General features: G+C 41.2%; 1 protein-coding gene across 1 annotated transcript in view; it reads right to left on the minus strand.

The window, feature by feature from the left end:
- The window catches only part of il1rapl1b (interleukin 1 receptor accessory protein-like 1b), an 838,919-nt gene that overhangs the window by 10,188 nt on the left and 812,608 nt on the right, over positions 1-16,123 (minus strand). The window contains exons 8-10 of the mRNA XM_068039961.1: positions 7,770-7,913; positions 4,313-4,483; positions 2,920-2,988 (exon numbers count right to left, since the gene is read on the minus strand). Coding sequence (XP_067896062.1) covers positions 2,920-2,988; positions 4,313-4,483; positions 7,770-7,913 — 384 coding nt within the window. The remainder of the gene's footprint in view (positions 1-2,919; positions 2,989-4,312; positions 4,484-7,769; positions 7,914-16,123) is intronic.

The raw sequence follows: 16,123 nt of genomic DNA on the forward strand, positions 1-16,123 counted from the left end.
TCTTCACGTAGTGACAAGCCCATTTGCTGCTGGGCTAACTGCAGTTGCTGGATGAGACCCTTAATTGGGCATTAATTGCCCACTCAAGGGCTTCAATTGGCAGCGGGGCAGGATGGCCGTTCACAGGCCCTCCTACCCCAGACTTAATTTCGGTTGAGGCAAGAAAGTGTCAGGGCCCCCTGTCACCAACATCCCACCCAATTGTATGCTCTCCGTCGCCAAACCTGCTACTGGGGAGAGCATAAAATTCACCCCATTGTCTGCAGGAACCATTTACAACTACAACAACAACTGAATAGTTTTCATGTATAGATAGTATCTTCAATGTGGCAAATGTCCCAGAACATTTCACAGAGGGGAAATGGTATAAGAACTAAGAGAGACAACCGAAAGCATAGTTTGGAAATGGCTTTTAAAGACGGGCAGAGGGTAGCAAAAAGTAAGGGACTATGGAAATTTTTTTTTTTGAGAGATTAGGCTATGATAGTTAAAGGCTTGACGAATGGTGGTGGAATGATGGGAGAATGCACAGGACACCATAATAGGACATAGGGCAAGAGGTGTTTGGAGAGGTAGCTTAGCATATGCCAGAGAGGAACTTATAAATGAGGATGAGGATTCTGAACTTGATGCATTGGGGAACATAAACAGTGATATTAGATGAGTGTGCCTTAGTGTGATACAGGATGTAGATGCTGTAGCTTCAGATGAGTTGGGATTTATTTGGGGTAGAGCTCAGTGGGAGGACATTGAAGAAGTTCAGCAAAAATATGGGTAAGGTTTCTGTGTAAGTCAGAGTGAGGTAAGAGATGTATGATGAGAGGTACTACAGAGATAGACATAAGCAGCCTTTGTAACAGAGTAAGGGATTTGAAGCTCAGGTCAGAGTTGGCTGGAATCAGTTTATTGGCATGACAGAAAAGCATTGTGCAATAGGATCATAGGAAATAGGAACAGGAGCAGGCCATTTGGCCCATTGAGCCTGCTCCACCATTCAAACAGATCATGGCTGATCATCTACCTTTACACCATTTATCTCCACTATTCCCACATCCCTTGATGTCATTCTTTCTTTTCTTCTTTCTTTTTCTTTTGGGCCTCCTTATCTCGAGAGACAATGGATACGCGCCTGGAGGTGGTCAGTGGTTTGTATGGAGTAGTATCCAGAAATCTCTCGATTTCTGTCTTGAGCATGCTCAATGATTGAGCTTCCACAGCCCTCTGGTATAGAGAATTCCAAAGATTCACCACCCTCTGAGTAAAGAAATTCATCCTCATCTCAGTCTTAAATGACCTGCCCCTTATTCTGAGACTGTGTTCCCTTGTTCTAGACTCACCAGCCAGGGGAAACATCTATCCACATCTACTGTGTCACGCCCTGGAAGAATTTTGTAAGTTTCAACGAGATCACCTCACATTCTTCAAAACTCTAGAGAATACAGGCCCAGTTTCTGTAATATCTCCTTATAAGACAACCCCGCCATCACAGGGATTAGTCTGCTGAACCTTTGTTGCACTCCCTCTAAGGCAAGTACATCTTTCCTTAGATAAGGAGATGAAAACTGTACATAATACTCCAGGTGCAGTCTCACCAAGGCTTTATACAATTGAAGCAATACATCTTTACTCCTGTACTCAAATCCCTTTGCAATGAAGGCCAACATACCATTTGCCTTCCTAATTGTTTGCTGCACCTGCATACTAGCTTTTAGTGACTCATGCACAAGGACACCCAAGTTTCTTTGGACAGAAACACTTCCCAACCTCTCACCATTTAAGAAATACTCTGCCTTTCTGATTTTTCTACCAAAGTGGAACACTTCACACTTATTCACTTAATATTCTATCTGCCATGTTCTTGCCCATTCACATAGGCTGTCCAAATCCCCCTTGAAGCCTCCATGCATCCTCCTCACAATTTGCATTCCCTCCTAGTTTTGTGTCATCAGCAAATTTAAAAATATTACAATTGGTCCCCATATCCAAATCATTTATATAGATTGTAAACAGCGGTGGCCCAAGCACTGATCCTTGCGGTACCCCACTAGTAATAGCCTCCCATCCGGAGAATGACCCATTTATTCCCACTCTCTGCTTTCTGTCTGTTAACCAATTCTCAATCCATTGCAGTATATTACCCCCAATCCCATGTGCTCTAATTTTCTAATTTTGTTTACTAACCTCCTGTGTGGGACCTTATCGAAAGCCTTCTGAAAATTCAAATACACCACATCCACTGGTTCTCCTTTATCTATGCTACAAGTAACATCCTCAAAAAACTCCAACAGGTTTGTCAAACATGATTTCCCTTTCACAAATCCATGTTGACTCTGCCCAATCATATCATTATTTTCCAAGTGTCCAGTTATTTCATCCTTTATAATAGACTCTAACATTTCCCCTGCTACTGATGTCAAACTGACAGCTCTGCAGTTCTCTGGTTTCTCACTCGCTCCCTTCTTACATTTGCTACTTTCCAGTCTGCAGGAACTCTTCCAGAATCTACAGAATTTTGAAAGAAGTGCCAGTACATGATTTTTTTTCCTAACAGAGAGACATCTAAAGCCCAATTGCTTTGAATTTGGCCACTTTCTGACTCCAAGTAATTCATATTAGAACAATTTGGACTATGATTAAGGATTTGTTTCTATCTCAGTCAACTAATGTATCATATATATAATAGAAACGGTGAAGCCTTTCTTAGCAACAACTGGTACAGTCTATCTGATTACAATGTATTTATGATCCAATGTACAACCTTACTAAGATATTATCGAAATTATTTGAAAGTTGGCAGCAGGCCATTTATTTAGTTTGCCATCAGGGTTAAAGTAATACCAATCAGAAAATCTAGTATATAGTTAATCCCAAAGGTGATTTTGAGAGTTAGGCTTTATTTATAGTTAGCTTTGTACTTACTGTTCTCCCATCCGATTATAGTGGGGCACGAAGAGTGTTGCGTAGCACAGGATTGCGACTCAGCCCATACTATAAGTGGAGGGGAGAATGGTAAGTATAACCATTAGAACATACATAATAAGTCAACAGGTACTGTGAAATAATAAACTTGCGAACACACATTTAAATAGAAACATGCTGCAGCATCATGTTGATTGGTGCATTACTTTAAGACGGTTTATGGAAGCACATCTACAACAGTAATATGATAAAGCAGTATACAAGAACCAAAATGCTGATATTCCATAACAGTGGGCGGTGCCACCTGATCAATAATGGAATGATTTTAGTGCTTAAAGATCACAAGATGCATTTGAACACCTTTTATTCTGCAATGGTCCAATTCCCATGTATCTGTAGATAAGAGGTATAAGTAGAGTTTAGTTCTGATAGATTTCAAGGACTGGGAATATCACAGATGTTATTCTGAGATTCTGGCTATGGACTGTGCATATGAGTTCTGAATTTGAAAATGTGTGACCTGAAGTGAAGATAGCTCTTTCCTTGCTAAAATTTCAAATCTGTTGTTTTTAAGATGAACTATAATCAGTTGTAACCAGGAAAGGATTGGGACAGAGTTCAGTACAAATATTTAAATTAGTTGTTTTGTTTTGCAGCATGAAGGGAATAGTAGTAAGTACACTACTTTTGGAGTTTAAGTCTTTTATACAGACATGCAGATGTCACCAGCACCATGTTCTTTCACCAGCATTCAGCAAAAGGTCAGTTTTAACTCAAAAGTGGCATGGGATTAGTAATGAATTTTCATAGTTTGATTTTTATGCAATCAAAGTCATTTTATAAACTCACTGAAATAAATGGATATAGTATTTGAAAGAACTTGTATTGAAGCAGTATCTTTTACAACCTCAGGATGTCCCAAAGTGCTTTACAGCCAATTAAGTACTTTGTGAAGTGTAGTCACTGTTGTGAAGTAGGAAATGCAGCTGCCAATTTGGAACACAGCAAGGGTCAACAAACAGCAATGTGATAATGACCAGATCATCTGTTGGTTGAGGGATAACTATTGACCGGGACACTGGGGAAAATTACCCGGCTTCTCCGCATGATCGTTACCGTCACCTGAGAGGGCAGATGGGGTCTTGGTTTAGGGAACCATCTGCATGACAGCACCTCTGACAGTGCAGCACTGCCTCATTACTATAATGCCAGCTTAGATTCTATGCTCACGTCTCTAATATTGACAGCGCTACCCACTGAGCCATAGCTCACATTTGGAACAGTTGCTCCTCTTGATTGCCGAAAGAAATATGTGGTTCTTTGCACAGCTCCATTTAACTCAAATTGGCAGAACTGGATGAAGAAAATCACAGGCAGGAAAAGATGTACTTACTTCCAGTTGGAATCAAGTCCCTATCAGGGATGAACAGTTTGTACCCATAATGTTTCTCTAACACATCTGGTAAGATCTCCAGAGCAAAACGTTCTTCCTCTGTGGTTTCTTGGCTCCACTGGTCAGGGTCTACTTTGGTGTATGACAGGTATGCATCGTAATCTTTGTTCTCTGAAAAATAATTAACTTTTTTTTTACCTTTCCATTGGCATTGTGTTATTCTCTCTTCATGAATGAGAAATGCCATTAATTACAATCAATTGATCAGTAAATCCAACAGCCCTAGAACTAATTCTTCTAATACAAAATCACAATCAGTTATTATTGTAAAAGATGCAGTGAAAAACATGAATGTTCTGAGTTGGGAAATTTTAACGTATTTGAACCAAAACATTGATAACATCATTCTCTTTACAGAAAACATTATTCTTAGAATCACGTTAATCAATCAACTTTTCTCTGTGCTTTAACTTTTGACTTGAAAGTATTTGGTGGAATCTACCACAGGGTAGATTATGATTTTGTGCAAAAGTTTAAAGTGGGTGATAGCGAATCAAATCAATGGAAATAAAAATCGGGAAAGATGTATAACGGGCTGCCAGCTTGCTATCACCCACTCAACGCTTTTGTACAAAGTGAAATTTCACCCAATGGGCTGGATCTTGTTCTGCTTCCGAAGCCGGGTTTCGTCGTGGTGATTGGGGGTGGGGGGGGGGGGGGGGGGTGCGGCGGTGGGTGGAGAATCGAGTGGTAGGAACTACCATGGAACCCAATGCCAGGACTGCTGGTTCCAAGGCGTAATAGGCCGATGACAGCCTTCCCGCCCAGACGGCCTTAAGTGTCCTATTAATGGGCACTTAAGGACTTCTTCCCGCCGCTGATGGGAATTGTACCAGTGGAAAGGGGTGCCTCTGCCGCGTGGGGAGGACGCCTTGGAAAACGAGGCGCCTTCCCTGAGGGCTTGGTGGGGGTGGGGGTGTCCCTCCTTCATGAGCAATTTGTCGCCTACAGAGGACCCCAACCGCAAACCAATTCCTCCCCCACCCCACTGGGACCCTGTCCCCCTGGACCGAACGCCCACACCCCCCTGGCAGGGCCTTCCAGACTGCCCCGGCAATCTCACCTCACCTAACTGTGTTCCAGGTTTCCCCTGCTGGGCCTGGGTCTGAGGCCTCTGCAGGATCAGCAGTAGCCACCACTCCCGGTGAGGGTACCGATCTGGCTGAGCTGCTGGCCTTGTGTGGCTGGCAGCTCTTGGGGGCAGAATTCCTGACCCAATGAAGTCTTTAAAGGTAAAGGGACAGGGATTCTGCCTCCTTAAACTTTCACCCCAAAAGACCAGAGGATTGCTCCGCGGGGGGAGGCCTTGGGGGGGGTGACAAAATGCAGAGGCGGGGTTCCCCCTGCCTTTTTGGCCTGGCATCGGGAGCCCCGCCTCCTGCACAAAATCCAGCTCGATATGTCTTCAAATGTTTTGATGCATTTTTCACTCTTCAATCCGAAAGCAAGTCAAAATTCAAAATCCTTACTAAATTCACAAGTTGCTTTATGTACTATGAAAACTGAAGCTAATGCAATAGCTTGTTGATGTCACCTGTTCCAAATGATATCAATTCCATTTGAAATAATTACGATGCATTAATTTTTAAGACGACTTACACATTAACTTTGACCGGGTTGAATTATTGTATGTCAAATAGCATGTAATTTTGATTGTTGCTTGAAATAGGAGCTACACCTGTCAGCAAATTAATTAATTTTAAATCATCTATATAGCCTTGCATACATAAACTGTGTCATGCTGCTCTATCAGGATGAATCAAAATACCTTGGTCAATTTATTTTAACTGATCTGCCTAATGAAGAACATATTGACACTTGCAACAAATAAATTCAACTGATGCAAAGAAAATTATCAGCAGAGACAACTGCTGTTCATATATTCAATGAGGTGATTGACTATTGGTTAATTGCATGCTGTGACTCAACATGAGTTCATGTGCTATTTACTTCTCTGAAAAGGCAGCCGAGCAATTTTCAGGTTTTAAAGCATGACAGTCTGCTGTCTTCTTAAATACAGTGGGGCTTATATTAATGATTAGACAGCATTTTATGTGCCAGTTCAAAACACATACATCAGTATTTTATTGGCCCCGGGAAGCAAGCTGGGAGGCGGAGGTGGGGTGGGGTGGTGGGCCATAAAATCATGGGGAGCCATGTTGAATCGGCTCCGACGCGATCCCACAGCCAGGACATTTTCCGAGTGGCAGAACGGAAAGCGGAGGTGCTGCCCGCTCCAAGGAGGCAGTCAGCCGATTACCATAATTAAAGGCCTAATTAGGGGCCATTTACAGCACCATTGGCATTTTGCCAATGGCAGGGTGATGACCTGCCGCATAGGGGGTCCTCTAGCTAGATGGAGGCGGCCTCCCTGGGGCGGGGGTGGGGTGCCAGGCTCGATGGCACAAAGAGGGGACTGTGTACAGGAAAGGTAGCACGCATGGCTTCAATGATCTCCTTGGAGGGGCATTCCCTCAGATACTCAACCCGGAGATTTTTTCATACTTTTTTTTTCAACCTTACCTGGCCCAGCTCTCGAGGTCTCCTGCATACCTGAGCACTGACCAACTCTCCCAGTGGCATTGCTGAGGCTTCAGAGCTGCCGGTCCTCTGATTGGACCAGTAACATCAGGAGCCCTCCCTTCATTCTTAATTGGATGGCAGGCCCACCGGCAGCCAATTAGCAGGCCTCCTGCAGTAAAATTGCCGAAGTGGTCCTGCTACCGGCAAGTGTGAGCATGTGCCCCATTTTTTACAACAATGTTGGGGTCCTGATGCCCGCAATGAAATTCAGGCCATTAAGTCAAACTTGTCTTTATGTTAGTAAAAGGATTTTCTTGTGCCATTTTGTTTATTATGACCCTTCTTCATGCTGTTCAGCATTACAACTTATCAAGTATTTTAATAACTGCAGCATTGCAGAAAACATGTTAGTGGCCAAAGAAATTTCATACTTATTACAGTTATTGACTAGAAAAAAAACCTTGTTTAATAATTTGTTAAGTTCTGGTAGCATTTGTAACAAATCAAGAAGATGATAAAGACTAAAGCAAAGTAGTAGAATCTAATCCGTCTTGCTATTTTCATGTAAATCTTAACTTAAAACATGTTGAGAATGATTTTATACATACACCCAAAGGAGGCATTAAGTTGGTGATGTGTTCATGCATCTACCCAAACCTTCCATGGAAGGCCCAACCCATATACGTTCGGGTGTCATTATATTGTAAATATTACATTATTTATTTGCTGCTATTACTTAAACTTAACTAATAGTAGTGAACAGAAAATTTATGGCACAGAAGGAGACCATTCAGTCCATCGTGTTTGTGCCAAGACTTGCTGTCATAACAGTCCAGTAAGTTGAGTGATATTGATCTCACAAATTGGTCCTTACCTCCATCTAGTTCATCCGCTCCAAAATGATTGCGATAAAATAGCATGATATCTATCTTATAACATTTGTACACAGTCACCAGACAGACCAGCAGCAAAAGGATAGCCCCCAGTCCACCTGCAAGTTCCACAGTGTACATCAGCTCTGAAATGAAAGAAAACAAAACCAGCTGGGTGAGAAATACAGAAAAATAGGAAGTATCTGAAAATCAATTTTGCAATTGATATGTCAACTCCGTCCTCTGTCGTGTGGCTAAACATTTCATTCCTATCTTTTTAGTTTCAAGTTGAAATTTGGAGTTTTCCAGTGGAAATTTATTTTACTGAATTTGCATTTATTTTTGAATCAAAGCCTCATCAAAACTACATTCCTCTTCTAGAATATGGGATACTTTTACTGAATAACAAAGCTACATGACACGATGAACAGTCTTCCACACATTTTCTACTCTGAAATTTATTCTGAACTCTCAATTCGTCTGAATCTGACCTCTTGTGTAACACCATCCTTTATTACCCCCACCATTAGCTGCTGTTCCTTCAGTTGCCTAGGTCCAATCCTCTGCAATTCCTCCTCTGAACCCTTCTGGCTCTCCACCTCCCTCTCCTCTTCTAAGATCTTCCTTAGTTATAAAGGGACAGTGGTATATTGGGAGATATGTCTCCGAGTCACTGTGGCCTTCTGTAGTTTGTTTCATCACCTTTGGGAATTAGAAAGGAATTTCTTCATTTTCCCCCTTAAATTATCCTAAGGTTTTATAAACAATGTTTTTCTTGCCTCTCCCAGGAGATCGTATAGCTGGTTGGCTGGGGATTGGGGTAGGGTGCATGAGTTGTGTTGGGTGGGGATAAAGTATCAAATGCAGCAAAAAATAGTGAATGCATCCACTGACAATGCAGGCACCTGCAGCGAATGGACTGGCTGGAGCTTAAGGTGCTTGAAGGAGAGCAGAACTTTGCAGTAATCACCCTCAGAAACAAAGTAATGAGGAGCTGATGCTGCAGCATGTACTGCGCTAGCACATTGTTACTTACAGAAGCTGATTTCAGAAACATTTCTTTACTGATCACTGCCACCAATGTTACATAGGTATTGTAACAAGGAAATTTACACTGTATAAAATAACACTTCATTCAATCTAAAGGGATTACTTTTTTGATAACATAAAAGTAGAATGGCATTGAGCTCCTATAACAGAAACATGTGTGTGAGATGACATCTATTTCAAGCACACTTAGCAATGGTTGTACAAACAATAATATTAGTACTTTCATCATAATACAGATTTTAGCTGGTTTCACTGTATGCACCATGAATGGAATGAGTTACAATGTTTACGGAAGGGCGTAATATATCTTTATGATGATATATCTGCAGGCTTTTCAGAATATAAATTGTCGTATGATAGTGATTTCAGGGAATGCTCACTCTTTTTAATTTTTCCAGCTCTGCCAGGACCCTGCACTATTGGTAGCTCAGATGGGCGTCTTATACTTTGGTCTCGATCAAAACTTGGTATGAACAGGGATAGCGTTTTCCCCTATTTTCCTGATCGAGGATATAAAAAATAAAGATTGCATTGATATGGCACCTTTCACAACTTCACGACGTTCAAAAGCACTTTACCGCCAATGTAGTACTTTTGAAGTGCAAACATTGTTCTAATGTCGGAAATGCAGCCACCAATTTGCACACAGCAAGGTCCCACAAACAGCAGTATGATAATGGCCAGACGGTCTGTTTTAGTGATGTTGGCTGAGGAATAAATATTGGTCAGGACATGAGGGAGAACTGCTATTCTGCAAAATAGTGCCAAGGAATCTCCTGTGCCCACCTGAAAAGGCAGACGGGCCTGAGTTTAACATCTCATCTGACAGATGGCACTGCTGATAGTGTAGCACACCTTCAATATTGCACTGGAGTGTCAGTCAAGAGTTTTATGTTCAAATCTGTGGAATAGGACTTGAACCACAATCTTCTGACGCAGAGGCGAGTGTGCTACCAATAAGCTGCAGCTGACAGTTTTCCTCACCTTTTCTGGTTTCTTTATGGGATTCTGAAGCATGAGGAACTTTTTCGTTCAGATCTTTGCATTGCTTGGTAAGGTATACCTTCAAATATTGGGTGGGCCAGGCTACTGTTTTGACATGGCTTGAATTGGTTTCTCTTTTAATAAAAAATAGAAAAATGCCTGAGCAGTAAAGTGCTCAGGATCTGTGCCTAGAATTTTGTTTATGCTGGTTTGTAATCAGTCATTAGAAAGTGCATCAGGATGGTTCTCCCTTTAATCTTCCCTCCAAGCTGTGCAGAAATACCAATCCTCCAGATGCTGACTTCAGCTGAGATCAGAAACTCACAGTGAGGAGAACTGCTGACATGAATCTACACCCTCCTACGGCTGGATCTTGCTGTCTCCCTGGGGAGAGATTGCATGGCGGGGGGGTGCCTGAAAATGGGCCTGGATGAGGCCCACCACGGACCTTGGAAGCTGTGAGGGCCAGGCCCGATCCTTCCGGCAGTGGCGAGACTCCGTGGCGAGCCCCCCGCCGTTGGGCAACGGGACCGCAATTAAAATATTCAAATGAACAAAATGAATGAATTAACGTAGACTTACCTGCAAACTTGAGGGCCCGCCACAATCTTCGGCGTGGCGGCCGGCACTCCCGCACCTTCAAATCCTCGCCTGGGGTAAGGCGGCATGACACTGGTGGGGAGGGGGGAGGAGGTACGATTTTCAGTGTGGTGGGGGTAACGGGGCCAAATGCACAAGTGGGTGTCAGGGATGGTGAGAAGGGTTGAATTTGAAACTTTCTGCAGTTTGTGAGGGGGGGGTGGGGGGTGGGAAGGTCAGATGTAAAAGGGTGAAAAGGGCAAATAATTAATGTAATTGTTATGGGGGAGGGGGTGGGAAAGGGGCATAAGAAATGTATTCATTTAATTTCGGGGGGAATGTGTTTAAACATTTTAATTAGGCACAGGCAGCTGACGCTATTGCTGGGGACGAACAGCCCAACCCCCTCTACAAGATTGGGGGTGGGGGAAGGGCAGGCCACCCGGCTACTTAAATGAGCCACCGTGTTTGAGATTACGGCGGCTCTTTGGTGTGAGCTTGCCACTGAAATTGGCGATGGGGTCTTAAAATCCAGCCCCTATTATTACAAGGCATAGAACATCTTGTGCTAATCAAACATCACTGTCTTGGTAGCAGCATGCCATTAACTGGTATAGTATGGTTTCACACACAGATGGATTGACATTCAAAAGTACTCATTCCAATGAAAGCCTAACATCCTTGCAGAATGTCTCAATTAGACTCTCGCTGAACCTAGTGCACTTCCATTCTCAATTAAACCACCTTTAAAGGCCAATTAGAATGCATCATTAGGCATGGAACATTCTGTGCTGAATCTCCAAGATCACTATCTGGAGCAGTTTTATTTTACACATTTATAACCATAAAATAAAGTATGGCAAATAGTGAAACAATTAAACTATTTGTAAATAATGCACCAGAATTCAGCCTTTGCATCTTCTATTATGCATCAGCGATATTAATATCGTATAGGGTACACAATATTATTATGCTATTGAACAGATTTTTATTATTTTAGTAAAATTATCTATGAATACAAATCAGCAATATTGTTTGGTTTGTATCTGTTATACCAAACAGGGACACAAACATTAATGAATAATGCATTTGCATTAATCTCCCAACCTACTCCTATCGAAATCAATCAGTCCTGGGAAATTTAAGCAACATACCTTCACTCATTGTATTTGGTAGATAATATATACTCTTATTGTCCAGCAGGATGCTATCTCAGAAGTAATCAACCCTGTAAATAGTGTTTGTTAAACACAATAAATGTTGAAAATAGCTTGCAATAGAAATACTTCAGGATGTTTACTGCAAAAACCCTAAATAAATATCTGAATACATATGCACTTTGACAAAAGATATTTGAAAATATCTAGAAATTAGTTTGCTGTTTCTTTACATCTGTGTTATGAAAATACAAATTAGGAGCAGGAGTAGGCCACTCGGCCCCTCGAGCCTGCTCCACCATTCAACAAGATCATGGCTGATCTGATTGTAACCTCGACTCACATTCCTGCCTACCGCCAATAACCTTCCACCCCCTTGTTCATCAAGAATCTATCTACCTTTGCCTTAAAAATATTTAAAGACTCTGCTTCTACTGTCTGTTAAGGAAGAGAGTTCCAAAGACTCATGACCCTCGGAGAAAAAATTCTCCTCATCTCTGTCTTAAATGGGTGACCCCTTACTTTTAAATAGTGACCTCCTAGTTCTAGATTCTCCCACAAGGGGAAACATCCTTTCCACAGTCACCCTGTCAAGACCCCTCAGAATCTTAAAATGTTTCAATCAAGTCACCTCTTACTCTACTAAACACCAATGGATACAAGGCTAGCCTGTCCAATCTTTCCTCATAAGACAACTCGCCCATTCCAGGTATTAGTCTAGTAAACCTTCTCTGTACTGCTTCCAACATATTTACATTCTTCCTTAAATAAGGAGACCAATACTGTACACAGTACTCAAGATGTGGTCTCACCTATGCCCTGCATAACTGAAGCATAACCTCCCAACTTTTGTATTCAATTCCCCTCATGATAAACAATAACATTCTATTAGCTTTCCTAATTACTTATTGAACCTGCATTCTAACCTTTTGTGATTCATGCACTAGGATACCCAATTCCCTCTGCATCTCAGAACTCTGCAATCTCTCACCATTTAGATAATATGCTTTTTATATTCCTCCTGCCAAAATGGACAATTTCACACATTATACTCCATTTGCTAGATCTTTGCCCACTCATGTAACCTATCTATATCCCTTTGTAGCCTCCTTGTGTCCTCTTCACAACTTACTTTCCTACCTATCTTTGTGTCATCAGCAAATTTAGCAACCACGCCTTCGGGTCCCTTCATCCAAGTCATTTATATAAACTGTAAATAGTTGAGGCCCCCGCACAGACCCCTGTGGCACACCACTCATTATGTCTTGCCAACCAGAAAATGACCCATTTATGCCTACTCTCTGTTTCCTGTTAGCTAGCCAATCTTCTATCCATGCCAAAATGTTACCCCCTACACCATGAGCTTTTATTTTCCGCAATAACCTTTGACGTGGCACCTCATCAAATACCTTCTGGAAATCTAAGTACAGTACAGCCACTGGTTCCCCTTTATCCGCAGCACATGTTACTTCTTCAAAGAACTCCAATAAATTAGTTAAACATGACTTCCCTTTCACAAAACCATGTTGACTCTGCCTGATTACCTTGAATTTTTCTAAGTGCTCTGCTGGAACATCTTTAATAACAGCTTCTAATATTTTTCCTAAGACAGTTGTTAAGCTAACTGACCAGCAGTTTCCTGCTTTCTGTCTCCCTCCCTTTTTGAATGAAGGAGTTACATTTGCTATTTTCCAATCTAATGGAACCTTCCCAAATCTTGGGAATGTTGGAAAATTAAAATCAACCCATCAACTATCTCAGTAACCACTTCTTTTAGGATCATAGGATGAAGTCTATCAGGTCCCGGGGACTTGTCAGCTCACCGCTCCAACAATTTGTTCAGCACCACTTCCCTGGTGATTATTATTTTCTTGAGTTCCTCCCTCCCTTCCATTTCCTGATTTACAGCTATTTCTGGGATGTTACTTGTATCCTCTATAGTGAAGACCAATGCAAAATACCCATTCAATTCATCTGTCATCATCTTATTTTCCCCGATTAATTCCCCAGACTCACTTTCTATAGGACTAACGCTCACTTTGTTAACTCTTTTTTAAAAAATATCTATTGAAACTCTTATCTGTTTTGATATTTCTAGCTAGCTTTCTCTTGTACGCTCATTTTTTCCTCCTCATCAATCTTTGAGTCATTCTTTGCTGCTCTTTCTATTCTGTCCAATCATCTAATTTGCCACCCATCTTTGTGCAATTATATGATTTTTCTTTAAGTTTGATACCATCTTTAAGTTTTTTAGTTAACCATAGATAGTGGGTCCTCCCCTTGGAACTTTACTTTCAGGTTGGAATGTATCTATTCTGTGTATTGTGAAATATCCCCTTGAATGTCTGCCACTGTATCGCTCTTGACCTATCCCTTAGCCTAATTTGACAGTTCACTTTAGCTAGCTCTGCTTTCATGGCCTAATGATTGTCCTTATTTAAGTTTAAAATACTCTTCTTGAACCCATTCTTCTCTCCCTCAAACTGAATGTAAAATTCAATCATATTATGATTGCTGCTACCTAGGGGTGCTTTCACTATGAGCTCATCAATTACTCCTATCTCGTCGCACAATACCAGGTCTAAAAGGCAGGATTTGAAAGCTTTCAAGCTGGAATGGCGAGAGGGGGACCCCACTTAGGGTCAGCACATGTCAGAGTCCAGTTGTTTCTCCTCTGCTGCAGAGAAAAACACCAGCTTACCAACCACAGATGAGGAGGGACTGTCACATGACAGTCACTCAGTGATTCAAACATAGCAGTTAGCAGTATTTCTCGACTTGCTGAAAAGAACAGGTAGTTTTTTTAAAAAACTTCCTGGGTCTTGGTTCTTGCTGGGAAATGCACAGACATTCCGTTTCCCTCCTCACAGTCCTTTGCAACGTAGGATACAGTCCAGCAAACTAGGTGATCATCTTAAGCTGACAGCAGTCATCCTGTTTTAAATGTTCTTTTTAAATTTCTTCAAAATAAAATAAATTCAGATCTCCAGTCAGTGGACCAAAGAAAATTATCATTCAACAAAACACATTGGCGTAACAATATACATTTGTGTGTGTGTATATATGTTTGTATGTGTGCATGTCATGAGTTTGGTCTAATCATTTTCTATGTGGTGCTTGGATCAATGACTGTTGCCATGCCATCAACTAACAGCTGAAATACTCATTTCACAGCGTAGTCTAAACCCTAGTACCCAACTACACAATTGTTTTGAGTACAGTGGCAGAGAGGAGGAGCAGGGACCTACGCAGTAAGCTGTGCCTAGACAAAGCAACATCACAGTCTTGATTTGGATGGGATGATAGAACTCAAAGGATGTCCATATGTGATACCTTGCAAAACAGAAAGTGATCTGTATTAATGGGGAACTGCGCTTTTGGAGATTAAATAGGTTAGTTAGAGTCCAGGAATGTTTGTAGATGGTCTGTGGAAGAAGCAGATTTTATAGGTCAAATGGCCTTTATTTGTTTATATTCTTGTGCTTTCAATTTTTAAAATAGATAAAAGAATAAGCCAAAAGTAATAAAATATGTGAGAAAAACAGTCTTTGTAAATATACTTAAGTCTAAGGATAAAAAATGTTTAGATCCTAGTGGGATCCCTGATTTGCCAAAAATCCAGTTCCAGAAGGGGAATCCAGTCTTCCTAAAAAAAAAGCTACAAGCATAACAACTTCATTAGTGATAAGGAAGATAACATAGATCAACATATTACAACAGTTCTAACTTACTGTACCGAGAGTGCTGAGACTTCCACTTCATCAGCTTTACAGAGCAGCAGACATGCCCTACAGCCCTAATATGACAGTTCTGTTTTTACATGTCTTACCGTGAGGCCTCTCCCAAAGAGGAGGCAATGCCTATTTTCTGATTAATATTTTCAATAAACTACCAAAATTCGTTCAGTGATATACATTGAGAATGCAATTTTGCTACCAGAAACAGAGTAAAGGAGTTTATTATAATGTATGTGCAATAATGATCCTGTAACACATTCCCCAGCAGCTAACGAGCCACCTAGCTGTATAAAGGTTTGAAAATTAGTTAATTCAGCTGTGACGTGCGTAATTTATATGTGAAATGTCTCAATAGAGAAAAGCCGAATTAAAAGGCCAGGCTCTGGACATATTAGTAGATATTACAGGACATACTCTGTAACAGCTGTTTCTTTTTTAAATCTGCCACATTTTAAGCGATTTACCAGATCGTTTACATATTGCTCAGCTCTATGAGCAGATGCTTGGTGGAGGGGATGGCTGCTGGCAGAGCGAAGGCTATTTGCATGGAAGGAAGTCAGAAAGAAATCCACCTCGCAGAACAATGCAAGAGTTCAACAACAAGTTGCACTACTTGAAAAAATAATGCCAAAAAGCAAAGCCATGAATATTCCTGGAAAGTAAAAATTGCTAAAAACTGTAATAAATATCATACTGAGACCAGAGAAAGGTTAGCAAATTCGCAGCAAGTAATATGTAGAAAGTAAAATAGAGGGTTATGCAAATTACATTTTACGGACACAATGGGAAACTGGAAGAATTACAGGAAAAACATTCCAATGAACAAAATTACTCAAATCCCACTGCTCA

The sequence above is a fragment of the Heterodontus francisci genome, chromosome 10, assembly GCF_036365525.1.
Source record: "Heterodontus francisci isolate sHetFra1 chromosome 10, sHetFra1.hap1, whole genome shotgun sequence".
Classification (NCBI taxonomy): domain Eukaryota; kingdom Metazoa; phylum Chordata; class Chondrichthyes; order Heterodontiformes; family Heterodontidae; genus Heterodontus; species Heterodontus francisci.